The sequence below is a fragment of the Monomorium pharaonis genome, chromosome 1 (genome assembly GCF_013373865.1).
Source record: "Monomorium pharaonis isolate MP-MQ-018 chromosome 1, ASM1337386v2, whole genome shotgun sequence".
NCBI lineage: Eukaryota > Metazoa > Arthropoda > Insecta > Hymenoptera > Formicidae > Monomorium > Monomorium pharaonis.
Window position 1 is genome coordinate 8891229 of NC_050467.1, and position 17798 is coordinate 8909026.

The window sequence follows — 17798 nt, forward strand, 5'->3', positions numbered from 1 at the left end:
AGGAGACTAAAGTTGTAGGATAATTGAAGGGAATGCGGTAGAAATAGGAGATAAGGTCAGAATTTGGATAAAAGATTATAGGAAATAGAGGTTAGAATACGTAGTCGTGCGCGGGAAAATGTATAGATAGGAGAATGTAAAAAGAGCTAAAGAATGTTAGAAGAGGGCTAGGGAAATCGAATAGGTAAGATATAAGGTAGATACGTGTGTCATAGTGAAAGTGATAGAGGGTTATAAGGAAAGAATGAGTATAGAAATGAGCAAGAGAAAGTTAGGTTAGATTAGGTTAAGTTAACGTTCGAAGGTTCTAGAGAGATGACCAAACGAAAATAAGAGGTAAAGTGTATATGTTAATGAAAGCGAAGGTAATATAATAGAATATGTAGGATAGGTAGAATAGGTAATAATATTGTCTTGGTAAGAATAGGAAATTTAGAACAGATGAAGGAGTGAACTCAGAACGCATGCCCTGGATGATGAAAATGACAAGGATAAAGAAGAGGAGGAGGAAAGGGAATGCAGAAAGGACAAGAATAAGAGAGGATGACAATTCACCTGCAGAACGTTCACGCTAGGAAAGAGTGGAAAAGGCAAATGGATGAACTCTGGTTTTGGTAGGTAGGTTAACGGCTGTACACTAGAGAAGAGAAGCAAGGTTCTATGAAGAGGCAAACAAAATGTAGGAGAGATGAATAAATTAAAAAAAGAAAATTAAAGGGTTTTCTGGTCCGAAAACAAGAAAAGGATGGATCAGAGATGCAGTAGAGAAAAGAGATAACGGGCCTAGGATAATGGTTGTATACATTAAAGAAGAGGAAAGATAAGTGCTATGAAGAGGTGAAAGAAAGGGAAGAGAGAGGAGAAAATGAGAAAAGTAATTTAAAGAACTTTCTGGACCGGAAACAAGAAAAGGTTAGATCATAGATGCAAGAAAGAGATAAGACAAGAGGAAATATTAAGGTAAAGGTTAAAAGGAAAGGAGCGAAGGATACAGTTTTATTGGTGATCCATATAGTACGGACTGCGTGAAAAAAGTAAAGAAAAAAGTGTTGCGGTCTCCTTGGGATTATGGATTGGGACTTGAAAGCAGCTCACAATAGTACAAGAAGAGAAAATTCGGGAGGTACACGAGAAGAATGTAAGATATAGGAAGAAGTGAAGATGGAAAGAAGATTTGAGGACATAAGGGTGACAGGACGGATAGAAGGAGTAACAAGTACAACGAATTTAATATGACGAAGAGAGCAAGACTGGGAAGAGGCTGTGCGATAAGTTTATCTTTCAGAGAGTAGATAGTAACTAGTGGAACAGGTTAGGTGCACGTGGAGTAGAGGGATAGGAATTATAAGTAGAGTAGGAGATGATAGAATTATCAATGTATGTAGGGAATGGAAGAGGTAGAGCAGTTTAATTATCTTATCGATATGTCATTAGCATATTAGAATATTGAAAGTGTGTAGCGAGAAAAATGATTTAAGTAAGATTATATTGTATTCTATGTAGGATTCTCTTCTTGGCAATGGATGCTGAAGAGAAAAAATTTTGTTGTATAAAAAGAATTCTTGCGATTATAAGGTAAGATAAGATAAGATACATTACATTAGATTTATTTGATAGTGAGAAGTTATGCGACTGGAGATTAGAATAGAAAGATAGTTAAACGATTGTAGGAATATATGTAAAAATGTAGAAGGTATAATATATAAGATATAATATAGTATAAAATATAGAAAAAGGTAAGGTGTCTGGAAAATAGAGGAACTGAATGTAAATAAACAGGTAACTGTCAAGAGAAATAATGATTAAGAAATTAGGAGTTTAGGTTAAACCAGTATAAGATAAGGTGTGGGTGAATGCAAGGTTAAGATTTCGAATGTAAACCAAGTCCCTTCTTGGCATTGTATATGCTTGAAGTAATAAACATTCTTCTTCTATCACGAATGACAGGGCTAGAATTTCGCGCGCTTAGAGGTGGTAATGATAAAGATGCTTTCAAATGCCTTTGACAATAATAATAAGTTCTTGAACAAATATGTCATATGAGTTTCATCAAGAAACCAATTCTGTTCATTCATAATAAATTTGTTATAAAATTAATTACAATGTTTTTATTAAAACTTTAATATGTATATACTATGTATATCAATATTTCTTATAAAAAAATATTACATTTGCGAAAACTATTGGAAATTTAAACATTTATTTGAATTTGATATTGTACACAATCAGTACAATTTTATCGGTTTCTTCGCATAATTAATATTTTTTCAGAAAGTTAACTGTTATTACATTTATTTAGTTTAAATGATAAATCTCTACGGTAGTATAAACAAGTGTGAAATAATTAAAATTATTCTTTAATATATGTAATGAGAATATTTATTCTCCGATCTCTTGCGGGGTACAGACGGACTCCCGCTCCGCTTACAATTCATAATCCGCTTGTAATCAGCAAAAACCTTTGTACAAATATCTATCACTTTAATTTAATCTAGTTCAAGAGAGATGGAGAGAGATGGGGAGAGAGAGAGAGAGAGAGAGAGAGAGAGAGAGAGAGAGAGAGAGAGAGAGAGAACGCAACATTTCTTCACTTATTATTCATTTTTTCTTATATTTACATCTTGACTTTCGCTTCCGCCGCACTTTTTTTTATTTACCTCAGCATTTACCCATTTATACTCTACCGCCACTACTCCCACATAATCTTCTCTATTAAATTTCTGTTTTACCTTTGCTCTTCTCTTTTTCACTCTCCTCTCTCAGTTCGTTCAGTTTTTCCATCTATTCTTCCCTTTCTCCTTCCTCACCTAACTCTTTTTTCACTATTTCTTGCCAACCTCTCCGCCCCCTAGTCCGTGCACTTTTCTCATATATGATTCTATTTCTTTTCTTTGCACCCACACAATCTACAACTTTTTCGTTCCTTATCCTTCTAATATTTTCCCTCTTTCATTTTACTTTCTAGTCTGTATCTTGCAATTTTTTTTCCTTCCAATTTTTTCTTGCGCCCGTGACAACTTTTAATCAACATGTCCTGGAAAATGTTTTCTCCAAGAAAGGAAGAATCGACCGAGAGCCATTTTCTATATGGTTTGATCCGAGGCTGTTTTCAAATTTTAACTTCAGACCTAAATTTAGCGATCTCAAAAATCTCTGTATACGAAGTTCCATGAAAAACGCATATAAGAAAAAATGTATGTTTTAAAGGATTAAGTAATGTGTAATATATCAAATTATATTTTCTTTTTTTTTATTCTCTCTCTTTCTCTTACATAACTTATTAAATGCATATTAATAGCAAACAAATATGTTAGAAAATAATTTTTTTATTAAAAATATAGAACAAAAATATAGAATTAAAAATATAAAACAAATAACGAATAGATATGTTAAAAACTGATTTTTATGTTAAAAATATATAATTGGTATTTTTGTAGATACTTGCAAAGTCTACACATAAGAATACCAATTATATGAATTAAAAAAAACTTTTTAAACTTGCAAAACTTAAATAAGTACTCATAAGATACACTGTAATAATCAGTCATTGTTTGGGAATAAGTCCGTTGCGAACACGTCAAGTTCCGCAGACTCGAATCAAGAGACATATAGCGTCACGGTGCATTTTGCAATATCTATGAATGTCGTGCCGACTCCCGTAGTTTTAGCGACTGCTCAAGTCACCTTGCGTTCCCCCTCCGGACGCGCACTAATCGTCAGAGCTCTGCTTGACAGCGGATCAGAGTTAACTTTCCTTGCCGAAAGGACTGCACAATGCTTACGATTGATTCGAATGCGAGCTCACACGTCTACTTCCGATATCAGTTGTATCGACACCGAAGTCTGCCGATCGACCGCGTTAATTCACATATCGCCTCGAGATTGTTCGGATCCAATCTTTACTATTGTTGCATATATTTTGAAGTTGTTGACAAAATACATTCCTCGATGCACTCCGTCCATGGGCACATGGACCCACCTTTCGAATCTAAAGCTCGCTGATGACAATTCTACTGGATCGACTCCAATCGATCTAATAATTGGATCCGACCTGTACGACAAGGTGCTCGTCAACGCTCGACACGGAACCGCCGATTAACCTAGCGCGATACAAACATATTTTGGCTGGGTTCTGTCAGGAACCACCTCCGTGTCCTCGAAGACGGCAAGCACTGCGCATCAAGTTGTTGCACTTCATTGCTTGCTTGAGCAAGTATTACAAAGATTTTGGGAGACCGAAGAGATTCCGCAAAATTACATGTCGCCGGAAGATAAGCGATGCGAGGATCATTTTTTTTTGCCACCCACTTCCGATCACCGGACGGACGATACATCGTGCGTCTTCCATTTCAAGAAAACTCTCCGTTAAATATAGGTCAGTCACGCGCTATTGCCGAGCGTCGACTCCAGTCGTTGACTAGGCGGCTAGACACTCAGCCCGAAATGAAAAAGGAATATGCGGCGTTTTTCGCGGAGTACGAAGCTCTACAACATATGATTAAAGTTCCCAACGCTGACGAGAGTGGCGTTCCCAAATTATATATATTTCTCACCATCCGGTAGTTCAAGCGACTAGTTCAGTCACTCGAGTAAGATTTGTTTTTGACGTCTCTAGCCAAACCACAAACGGCACATCATTAAATTCTCACCTTCTTGCGGGACCGAAGTTACAATTAGAATTGCAGACGGTGCTACTCGGATGGCGACAACACAAGTACGTCTATACAGCCGATGTGGCTAAGATGTATCGCCAAATCCTCATTGATGAACGCGATCGTGATTACCAGCGAATACTTTCGCGAATACTAACCAGCTCGACGGAGAGTCAGGGGTTAAGGAATATCAACTGTGTACGGTGACGTATGGAACAACTCCGGCATCATTTTTAGCCTTGCGAGTGTTAGAACAATTAATTAAAAACGAAGGTCATGAGTTCCCGTTAGCTGCGTCGGTGCTGAGGGAAAACGTGTACGTGAATGGTTTCCTGTTCGGGGCCGAGGACATTCCTTTGCTGCGCCAGACGCGAAATCAGGTTTGCGATCTTCTAAAGAAGGGCGGTTTCACTCTGCGTAAATGGGCGAGCAATCGATCCGAATTGCTCTCAGATATTTTACCTGAGAATCACGGTTTAGCTGACGATAAAATTCTCGCGCTTAACGATAACATCACGGTTCTGGGAATCACGTGGAATCCCGCACGCGATAGCTTTCAATTTAACATCGCTTTAGCAACAGCAATTCCCACCACGAAGCGGGCCGTTCTATCGACTATCGCAAAGCTTTTCGACCCTCTCGATTGGGTCACACCGGTCACCCTCGCTGCCAAGGTATTTATGCAACAATTGTGGCGCCTTAAGTTGCAATGGGATGACGTCATTCCGGAACAATTACTAGAAAGATGGAAAGAAATTTATCGCACACTTCCACAATTGCAAAGATTAATTCTACCGCGTTGGACCGGTTGTGATGTCGACACCGCGCATCTTGAGATCCCACGGCTTCGCCGACGCGTCCACAGTCGCGTACGCTGCGGTCATTTACCTGCGCGTCACGTCACTATCCGGAACGATCGTTACCATTCTACTGGTAGGTAAATCAAAGGTATCCCCTCTCAAACCCATGACGATTCCGCGATTGGAATTATCCGCTGCGGTTTTGCTGTCGAAACTCATCGAATTCGTTCGCAACTTTCTTGGCCATTGTTCCGTGTTACTGCTGGACGGACTCTACCGTTACATTAGCCTGGCTCAGCAGGCATTCATCTCAATTAAAAACTTTCGTCGCGCATCGAGTCGCCGACGTTCAAGCGAGACTGCCTGATGCTGCTTAGTATCACGTGTCGACAAATGACAATCCTGCGGATTAGGTTTCCCGGGGACTGCTCAGAAATCAGCTAAATTCTTGTGAGAAATGGTGGCGAGGCCCGTCGTGGCTTACTCTCCCTTCTTCCGAGTGGCTTAACTACGAGGTTTCTCTAGTGAATGAGAGCCAATTAAAATTGAAATCAATCACGACGCTGCTCGCTCCAGTGTCGGAACCTTGGACGCTCGCGACGCGTTACTCATGGTGGTCCAAACTTGTGCGGATCACCGCGTATCTAAAACGCTTTATCGATTGATGTAAACACAAGCATAAATTTTTAAATGAAGGAACTCCATGTTTCCTGGCGGTTACCGCTACTGAGTTTAAGAAGGCAAAGATATTTTGGCTGCATGTTATTCAAACCGAAGTCTTTCTGGCCGAGATACAGTTGCTTCAACGCGGGCAAGCACTTCCTTCCAAGAGTCTCTCTCTCTCTGTCTGTATTTCGACTCTGACAATTTAATTCGTGTGGGCGGGCGGTTGCGCAACGCGTCCCTCTCTTTTCGAGCTAAAAACTCGATTCTACTAGCAGCTTATCCAGTTGTTACGTTACTTGTGCATTACACGTATCTCATTTCCTTACACGCTAGCAATCAGCTGACGCTATCTACACTCTGCCAAGAATACTGGATCCTATGATCCAGAAGTCTGGTAAAATCAATTCTCCATCGATGTACAGTCTGTGCGAGAGCGAAGACTCAGATATCGACACAGCTTATGGGCCAGCTGCCCTCCAGTCGGGTAACAGCGACCTTTTTTGCACTGCGGCGTCGATTACGCCGGTCGCGGGATCACTTCGCGTAAATCCTACATTGCCGTCTTCGTGTGTCTCTCCACACGAGCGATACACTTAGAATTAGTGAGCAATTGCTCCACCCCTGCTTTCTTGAACGCGTTCAGTCGCTTCTATGCCAGACGAAGTCTTTCCGAAAGAATGCATTCCGATAATGGCACCACATTTTTAGGTGTTGATAAGGAAATAGCCAAGGCGTATCGCGACGCACTCCAGGACTCGAATTTTCTCAGTAAAACAGCAGCCAACAGTATCAGCTGGTCATTCATTCCGCCTTACGTGCCCCATTTCGGAGGGCTGTGGGAAGTCGAGGTGAAAAGCGTTAAGCATCACCTACGCAGAATACTCAGGTCTCACATCTTAACATTCGAAGAATTCACCACGCTATTTTGTAGAATCGAGGCATGCCTCAATTCTCGACCCATAGCACCCTTAACAGATTTACTGGACGATTACGAAACATTAACGCCGGGACATTTCCTAATCGGTTCCGCGCTCACAACCATTCCCGAGCCGTCTACACTGCACATCAATGAAAATCGCTTATCGCGATGGCAATTAGTACATCACATAACGTTTCTGGAAGGTATGGCAGAACGATTACATTAACACGCTTCAACAACGAGCCAAATGGCGCTTAAAGCAACCATCAATACAAGTTGGTGCGATAGTTCTAATAAAGAATCCTTTACTGCCCCCATGCAAATGGGAAATGGGCAGAGTTGTCCGCTGTCACGCGGGCTCTGACGGATTAGTTCGCGTTGTATCAATCAAAACTGCTACCTCCGAATATACGCATCCGATCACCAAAGTGCGTGCTCCCAATCGATATTGAACGTCTCGAAAGCATTCAACTCAACGATCAAACTGTTCAGTAAAGAAAAATTACTAAAAGAATCGTCGCGTCCGCATTTGAGTTCTAAGCAATCTAGAATTAAGTTGTATTAGTCCATTACAAGTTATTTCAAAAGAAGTTTTTATCCATTTAAACCAAAGTGAGTCGTGTCATTACAATAGTCGTATGCGTTATCTGTATTTTCATTGCGTTAGAAATTAAGGTATATTCATTGCGTTAGAAATCTGTATTTTCATTGCGTTAGAAATTAAGGTATATTTATTGCATTAGAAATTAAGGTATGTTCATCGCGTTAGCATTAAGGTTCGTCAATTGCGTTAGCACTTAAGAAATTTTCATTGCGTTAGGATGTAAGTTCCGTGTTCCCATTGAAACGTTACTATCACAAATATGTTCCACATTGAGTGCTATGCCATCATGACGGGCGGCAGCTCATTATCCATTCTGAAGATGATTTCGAAATCGTCATTTTGAGGCGGTATGTTTGGGAATAAGTCCCACCGCAAGCAAAATGAAATTTAGCCCAAGGGAGCAGCGCAAATAGGGGACTTGTTGCGCCCCAGCTATAATTCAGTTCAACGGGAATCGCTCGCGGCAGCACCTGCCGGATCTAGCGTGAAAATCGATGAAGCGCCCGGTGGCGCTTGCGGAAATCGCGAAACCTAATCAACAAGCGTCGCGTCACATTTTGACGCGTGACACGAGCCAATCGGTAATCGATTCTGCTCCGACATCCTGCTGACGCAAGCAGGACGAGGACTTCCGTCTTCTTCACGAGTCAGTAAAAACGAAAGGGTACGAGAGAACGGATGCGCGACGTTGATCCTCCGTGTTGCATACTGCATCCGTGTTGTAATTCAGCAATTTTTACGCCTGCTGAGGTCCCTCAATCATATGGGGAGTACCGTACAACGCCATCGACGCTACCGCTCCCATATAGAGGCGTTCCATCCCCGAGTCCTCTCGCTAATCTAACTCAACCTTCGCAACCTGACAATGTGTCAATTTGTGAAGATCTAAGAACACTCAAGGACAACATTTTGACGCATTGGTAACAAAAAGTATGCAACACTTGCGGATCGGCTTCTTCTCACTTGTGCAGATGAACGCATTTGTACTGAAAAAAGCTGATCTTCTGTATTTATCGCACAATGTACTATTTCACAACACCTGTAATCAAAAAGTTAATATTTTTTTAATCTTATTATACTAATTTTTAAAATTTAACATGTTGGATTATATTATTTTTCAGATACATAGAATTATATGGAATGAAGTTTAGTAAAGAGGATCACATAGCATTTGTAAAATTAATGTACGAGCTCATTACCATACCGAATTTGGATCTCAACCTTATCAATAAATTTTCCAATACACTGATCTTATTATTGAAGTAAGTAAAATTGGAAATAATCAACTATGTTATTATATTAAAAATATTAATAATGCTAATTAATCATTACATTAAAAAATGTTTTGTAAGGTCACTGCACCAATCAGTGAACAAATAAAAAGTTGAACTAGTTTATAAAAAAATGAAAAAATTATAATAATATAATTACATTTTCAAGTAAAAAAATGTCATTTTTAATTAAATTATTGCAAAAATTAGATCTAAAAAATATCAATTTGCAATTTATTTTTTAAAAGTCTTATAATGTATTATTTGTTTTATTATTTTAATATTTTTTAAATTTTTTATACATAATTTATACTTAATGTAATTGAATTTTTAATTAAAAATGATTCTTATTTCAGCAAAAAACCATTGTAGAAATAAAATCCAAAAAGCGTTTTAAAGCTTGAGACTTCTTTTTTCAAACGCTTTTTGGCGATTTTAGTTATCTTTTTTTTTACCAACGTGGCACAATAATGAAACTTGACGTAAAGTTAAAATGAAAATTTTTAATGCGAATTTGCTGCGCTGCATCTCTCGTGAAAAAATCATAGAGAATTTCTGTTATGTGCATCTTAGAGCGGGATCTTTTCCCTTTATTTTGAGTGATTCATTGCTGTACGGTTTTTTTTGACCGAGTTATTGATAACTCATTTTGATTTTTATCGCTTGTTACTCGTGAACAGATCAACGTACAGTGTTCAGCAAAAAAGCGTTGGAAAGCTGATAGTTTGCACTTTTCAATGCTATTATTAATTTTTTCACAGATTTACTTTTTCTAACAACAATTCGCGTTCAAACATTACGTAAAAAATCGCACATTTTACGGTTTTTATTTAGTCAATGTACTATTGTAAAGAAAGATTTAATCACGTCGCTAAAGCAAAGTTTTATAGTACGATTACTTCTCAGTAATAAATACTAACTTTTATGGAATAAAACATTTTTATTCCACGTGTTTATCATTCTTGAAATTACTAAAATTGCTTACAACGTTTTTTCAACAATTTTTTTACATTTTTTTGACCAAGTTACGAAGTCATTCTTACATTTTTTTAAATGACGCGTACCGCCGGCATTAGCGTTATCCAATGTGCACTACGTGGAGGTTACCAGTCGGACTTTGCACATCGCGCGCGCGCGCGTGCGTGTGTATTACAGCAGAGATTAGGACTCTCGGCTTGTCACTTCCGCAGTATCTTGAAACTCCAAACCCTTTATGCTGTATGCGTGCGTGCGTGCGTGCGTGCGTGCGTGCGTGCGTGCGTGCGTGCGTGCGTGCGTGCGTGCGTGCGTGCGTGCGTGCGTGCGTGCGTGCGTGCGTGCGTGCATGTGAAGACAGAGGGTGTGTTATGTGCGTGCGTGTTCAATATTGTGTGTTACCTTTTCTCTGATTAATTACTGCTTGTAAACGTTCTTGCATATTTGTGAACCTCTTAGTCCTGCGGAATTTCGTGTCAAATTTATCTAAGCGCTTCTCCCAACTTATTTAAATTTCATATCTGTTCCTCGCGACTTTTTAAACGTCGTTTCATCTAGTCCCAAACGTGTTTAATTGGATTTAAGTCTGGACTATTGGCGGGATGATCCAACAATGTAATATTGTGTTGCTCAAGAAAGCGTCTAGTTACATTTGCCGTATGAGGGCGAGCGTTATCCTGCATAATTCTTACAAAATTCCGATGCGATAAACGTAGAGGCAATATGTAAGGTCGAAGAATTTCATTTATGTATCGAACACTTGTGATTGCAGGAGGTGGCAGGATCAATAATTCAGTTTGTTTTGTTTTTGAAATACACCCCCACACCATCGCAGCACCACTCTTACGGGCTCGTACTGACATGCCGTAGTGCCGATTATAACATTTATTTTGTCGACGCCAAGTATGTGTACGAGCGTCATTGCTGTAAAGATAGAAATGCGATTCATTAGAAAAATACAGATTTTTTTTATTTTCTCGTGATCCAATTTATGTGATTGCGCGCAAATTGAAGACGAATCTGACGATGTCTAAAGTGTTAGAATCGGCACTTGCACATAAGAACGAGAACGAAGGTCGGCTTCTCTTAAACGATTACGAGCTCAATACACTACGAGAGTCGTTTGTGTACTGAACATTTATTTCAAATTCTCTTTGTACGTAAACATTACTTGTAAACATTACGGCATGTATGTGAGTAGGTGCGTACTCTTAATGTTTACGTAATGTTTACGTATAGAGGCTTTAAAACAAATGTTTAACACATAGACGATTCTCGTAGAGTATTGAGCTTGTATACGAAATTTTTAAAATGCCGTGTAGACATTTGAACGCATTTGAAACGCATCATAAAACGATATTTAAAAAGTCGAAAGGAATAGCCACGAGCGCGCGCGTGACGAACCGCGGGGTCCTTATCTTTGCTGTGAAACGCGCGCGGGCGATGTGCAAAATCCGATTGGCAACCTCCACGTAATGCACATTGGATAACGCTAATGCCGGTGGTAAGCGTCGTTTAAAAAATGTAAGGTTCACTTTGTAACTTGGTCAAAAGAGTGTAGAAAAATATTTGAAAAAACGTAAACAATTTTAGCAATTCCAAAAATGATAAACACGTGGAATAAAAATGTTTTATTCCATGAACATTAGTGTTTATTACTGGAGAGTAATCGTACTATAAAACTTTGTTTCAGCGATGTGTTTGAATCTTTTTTTACAACAGTACATTGAACTAAATAAAAACCGTAAAATGTGCGATTTTTTACGTAATGTTTGAAGGCGAATTGTTGTTAGAAAAAGTAAATCTGTAAAAAAAATAATAATAGCATTCAAAAGTGCAAACTTTCAGCTTTTCAACGCTTTTTTGTTGAGCGCTGTACGTTGATCTGTTTACGAGTAACAAGCGATGAAAGAAAAAAATGATCTTTTTTTTTTTAATCTTAATAACTCGGTCAAAACAAATCGTACAGCAATGAACAACCGCTCAAAATAAAGGGAAAAGATGCCGCTATAGGATGCAAGTAACAGAAATTTTCTATGACTTTTTTCATGTGAGATGCAGTGCAGCAAATTCGCATTAAGAATTTTCATTTTAACGGGTCAAGCTTCATTATTGTGTTACGTTGGTGAAAAGAAAGATAACTAAAATCGCCAAAAAGCTTTTAAAAGAAGAAATTTCAAGTTTTAAAACGCTTTTTGGATTTTGATTCTACGATAATTTTTTATTTAGTTCCAGCGGTTCGAAAATAGCCTAAATTTTTGGTATACAAAAAGTGTTTCCTATTTTTTTTTAGTAGTATATAAACACATTTATGTTTTGTGTTTTTATTTTTATTAAGTACAAATGTTGCTAACAGAATGTAGAAAGCATACGTATTTCTGCTGAACAACTTAATATCTTAACATTTATTTTTTGTCTGCATTTTCGAAAAGTGAACATGAATTGTGTGTGCGTGCGTGCGTGCGTGCGTGCGTGCGGCCGCACGCGCGCGTTTATATATGTACAGGGTATTCCAGATTAAATTATTTTTATTTTACAGAATAAAAGAGTGAAATTTAAAATTAAAACTTTATTAATTTTGGCTTGTATTATTATTTATTGAATTATTAATAAATGAATTTGGCCTATTAAACGGTGCATGACCGAAGTATGGAGAATGCATGCTATGGGGCTTTACGGGCTCCACGTGATTGTCACACATTTTCTTACTTAAAACTGTATTTTAATTTTTTATATTAATGAATGATTAAATAAATGATTAAATTTAAGTTAATAATTAAATACAGAAATAAATAACGACATAAGCTACTAAGTAATGAAATAAAAACAAATAGGAGTAGAAATGATTTTAATTTTTTACTTATCATTTTTAGTTATTAATTATTTATTTGTGTACTCGTATTTATTTAATTATTTTAAATTTTTTTTTATTTAATTACTGATTAATGCTCATAGTTGACTTGGCAATGATGGGCAAAATTAACTTGGGAGAGTTTGTTATATGTAGGTATAAAAAAAAATTGTTAATAAAAAATATTATATTAAATTGTAAACAATTGGGCGAAGAAAAAGTATGGCGGTTGGTGGTAAACAGGATTAAAATTTATGTTAAAGTCTCCTACTATCATACATTCTTTTATCACCAAATCCTCTGCAGCTTCTTCCAAGAATCTTAGAAAATTGCCATCAGAGTAAGTGATATACTCGGTAAGTGATATACTATCATCAGCGCGCCTTTATAAAATTTTTCTTTTACACACACACACATCTATCGCAACGCTCCAACAATTTGCACTTATATATTTAATCCATATCAATTCATATTTAATGTCTTCTCTTAGATATAATATTGCACCTCCTGTATTTCTGTTCTTTCCATCACATCTGATTATATTATAACCCGGCACATTCACTTCACTATCTTCTATTTCCGATGTCAGCCTTGTTTCGGACAATGCTATAATTGCTGGATGAATCTTCTTTATAACTTGATTATGTATTTCATCTTTATGCGCTATCAAACTTTGCGCATTTGTATACAGTATCAGTTTCTCTTCCTTCTGTGATTGCTATTTTGCATCCTCCCAGCCGGCCCTTCTCTTTTCCTCTTGTTGAACCCTCTTGAACGTCGGACATTCCGGACTCAATGCATTATGGTCATCTTTTATCTTCAGGTTGTACGTTTTTATATATACAATTTACACATTTCTTTTCATTTGTTGTACACTCATTTGATTTGTGATTACCTGCACATTTATGACACACCTCATTTTGCATACAGTATTTCGCAAAATGGTGATAGTCCCCAGCATTTAAAGCATCTCTTGACACTAATATGATTAAATACAGGACGTCTTTTTCATCCTATATTTACTTTTCCTTGACTCAACATTAATTTATGTGTTTTTATTTGCCGATCCACTCGTACTTGTGCTTGGCCTTCCAGATGCTTCCGTCGATCCGAGCCTATCTCTGTTGCTACTTTTCTTTACTTCTCCAATTTTACTCTCTATTTCAAATGCAAAGAGACACATGCACGGAACTAGTTCATTATTTCTATCATAAATTTTGTGTTAACACAGCCTGGATGGTAAAACAGTTTAACACATGATTTGCATTGTACTACTTTAGTTTTAATAGCCTTCTTGCATGCCGAACATCGATATTCGGTGTCCTCTTTCATAATTTATCGATCGTCGACACCTGTGTTCCGCCGCTGTCGAATTCGCTACACGTCAGCAGATTCCATCCACGTCAGTGCTTGCTTGTCACAACGTCGTTGATACACATGATTATAGAAATCTATTTCAGCTATTCACAGATCTGCATTTCCCGGCTAGATAACAATTCCTGTTGTCCGATCTATAGAACTATCACCACACTAATTTTGTACTTCTCTACTGCTCTCTTTTCTTCTCAAAACACATTATAAAGACGGAGCAATGTTTGACACGTCTGCTCTATTCCACACACGCACGCACGCACGCGCGCGCGCGCGCACACACACACACACACACACACAGAGAGAGAGAGAGAGAGAGAGAGAGAGAGAGAGGGAGGGAGGGAGGGAGGGAGAGAGAGAGAGAGAGAGAGAGGGAGGGAGAGAGAGAGAGAGAGAGAGGGGGGGGGAGATTTGATTGATTGATATTTATTTAGCTTTCAGCTATTTTTAAATACACATTAAATAATTTAAAAATTACTTTGATACTAATTAACATTTAAAATATATTTTTTAAATTTTCTTTTAAACTGCTTGACCCTCTCGTTGCTTTTAATTTTTAGTGGTAAATCATTATACATTTTTATACCCTCATAGAACATACTTTTTTGTGCGCTTTTTATTCGCCAAAATTGAACCGCAATATTACCCGCTTGCCTTGTCAGCCTTTCATTTACATCACCTACTATTTGTATCCTATTCTTAAAATAATCAGGTAATAGTCCTTCTATCATTTCAAACACAAATATACACGTATCATTAAGTACAACTTCTGTTTTATTGACATTAAACGTAACGCTTGCAACATACATTCAACTTTGGTTTCTTGCTTATATTGTAATATTACAGGCATGGCTCGATTTTGCGCTATTTGCAGTTTGCTAAGTTGTGTCTCTCCGGGAGTATCCTGTTTGGACACATAATGATTAGACACCGCACGATTGGACACCGCACGATTGGACATCTTACGATAAGGGACACACACATGCGCGCGCGCACACACATGCACGCGCGCGCGCACGCACACACACACACACACACACACACATTTGCAGATTTCCAATACAATTTACATGGGTTAGCGACTTGGACGGGGCCGAAGGCCCCCTCTTGCACTCTTCGTGTGTGTGTGCGTGCGCGCGGAGCATTCTCTGCACCACATCGGTTTGCGACTTAACATGCAAAACGAGATGCTCGTAAAAATACGTATATAGACGTATATAGACGTTTAAAATTCACATTTTTTTGGCAGAGCGACGCTTTTTTCTGTCAGATGTTTCTAAGGTTAGATAATCTGTCGTATGATATATTAATGTTTTTCACTAGAAGACTGCGGTGTCCAATAATGCGGTGTCCAATCGTTACGTGTCCAAAAGGTGGTTATTGTATCTCTTTTGTATTAATAACGTTGCATAATATTCGAAATGCAGCGCAATGATTGATTTATATATTTACAGTACATCTGCTATAATTCGATAAACTACTACCTACTAACTACTACCTATTTAAAAATCTTTTTTTTTTGCCTTTTTACTTTATCATATATTTACATGGTTTTTTTAAATCTTCTCAGCAAGCAAAATGCTAGCAGCTTGCCGGCAATATGCCAGCAAACTCGAGCATGATATCGCAGCAGATTTCAATCTGCTGCTTCCTCATTAAGCTTAGTTTCTACAAGCACAGATTATCAACAGAAAATATTGATAGAAATACAGCAAAAATCCAATATCATCTGCTACCATAACATGACAGCAAATTCATAGTAAATATCGAACACAATCTGACAAATTAAACTCTAAACGCAGAAAGACAGCAAAAACGAAGCATGAAATGCTATCACGCTGCGACACCAGAAACGCGGCGAAGATACAGCACGATGTGTCACATGAAGTACTGACAGCAAAAATGCAGCAGAAATCGAGCAGAGCCTGCCGTCATGACATGCCGGCGAAAACGCAGCAGATATAGAACGCGATCTGCTTTATCGGTTGTGACGGCAAAAACATAGCAGAAATCGAGCACCAAGCTGTCGTCACAAGTAATCGGAAAAATATAGCAAAAATTTAACACGATATGACGTATTATTAATAATTTTTAATTAGTAAAATAAATAATTAATGTATGCAATGTACATATGTTTATTAATATTATTATTACATTTAATTTACATTATATAATTTTATAAATTTGATGATATTTAATTTACATATACATCACGAATTATATATTTTATGATTATATACTTAAATTTAAATGTGGCGTTTTCGACTGACTGCAGAGAGTTAATTAAACCCAAGATGATATCACATGCAAAAACCGTCCAATTTGAACTTTTTTTTATATAAAGGTGGAAATCTTTGAGAAGACTTCTGGGAGGATCAGGTCCGGGAAGTGTGGGATTCGACGGGAGACACGTCGGGCGATCAACCTTACTACCGCCCACTCACTAAAATCATCTATTATAGAGGATTCATGGCTCCTGCACACAGGACGCGGCAAAGCGGCATCGCGGTGGCCAATCACCGTCTTGCTTTTTTATTAAATACATATATGTATTATCAGAAAAGCAAGACGGTGATTGGCCACCGCGATGCCGCTTTGCCGCGTCCTGTGTGCAGAAGTCATCACACATCTGATGTAGCAAACTTGCGTTCTATACCTGCCGCGTTTTCGCCATCATGTCATGACGGCAGGCTCTGCTCGATTTCTGCTGCATTTTTGCTGTCAGTATTTCATGTGATACATCGTGCTGTATTTTCGCCAAGTTTCTGGTATTGCAGCGTGATAGCAAATATGTCAAATTTCTAGCTACATTTTATTAATTTAATGTGACATCATGACATATCTGTTTTTTTATTTAATTTTTAGTGATATATTGTGTCAACACACAATGTCTGATTTTTGTTTTGTTAATGTCTTTAAATTTTGTTGTACTTTTGCTGCATTTTTGAGGGCACATTGTGACGCAAAGTCTACTCGATTTTTGTCGTGTTTCTGTTAATGTTAGTTGAAACGGCAAACTGTAATTGCTTGCTGTCCAACTTTTGCCAGCATAATATGTGTCAAAATTTTTCAGTTTGTGCTCTCGGCAGGTTTGGCTATCTGGGTTAGCTTACTGTCGATCATAACAGAAATATTTTATTTTTTTAACTTGCTCTATTAAAGTTGCATCTCTACATTTTACTACAATGTTTGCTGTTAGCTCTTTTTTTACACTTCTTACTACCATAAAATTTGTCTTTCTTGCGTTTAATTTTAATCCATTAACATTTAACCTTAAATTTCTCCACAACGTTGAACATTATGTTTATTTTTTTTATTTCTTTGCAACTTGTTTCTGCATGTATAATATCATCAACAAACATTTTTATATTACATCCTTTTGACAATTATTAACCCATTGGCTGTGTAAGAAAATTTTACTATTTGGGCCAAAAGTGTGTTGAAAAAAGTTTATTGGATTATTATGAAACTTGGTACCTTTATGTTTTTTGGTCTCTGAATCCGAATATGATGTCAGATTTACAAAATCCAATATGGCGGATTAAAATTACAAAAAATAGATGGAATTTTATTATTATTATTTCGAAGTTATTTAGATCTCTGAATCTAAACTTAACATTATAATTAATATATTCAAAATGGTTAATAAGAACGAAATTTTACCATTTTGGATTCGCCGATTCTATATT

At 37.5% G+C, this 17798-nt stretch overlaps 1 protein-coding gene across 2 annotated transcripts in view; it reads left to right on the forward strand.

The window, feature by feature from the left end:
- LOC105836804 (proteasome activator complex subunit 4B) overlaps window positions 1-17798 on the forward strand; it is a 165073-nt gene that overhangs the window by 20564 nt on the left and 126711 nt on the right. The window contains exon 2 of one of the 2 annotated variants that reach the window (XM_012681093.3): window positions 8763-8903. The exons of the other annotated variant lie outside the window; for it this stretch is intronic. Coding sequence (XP_012536547.2) covers window positions 8763-8903 — 141 coding nt within the window. The remainder of the gene's footprint in view (window positions 1-8762; window positions 8904-17798) is intronic. 2 annotated transcript variants of the gene reach the window in all.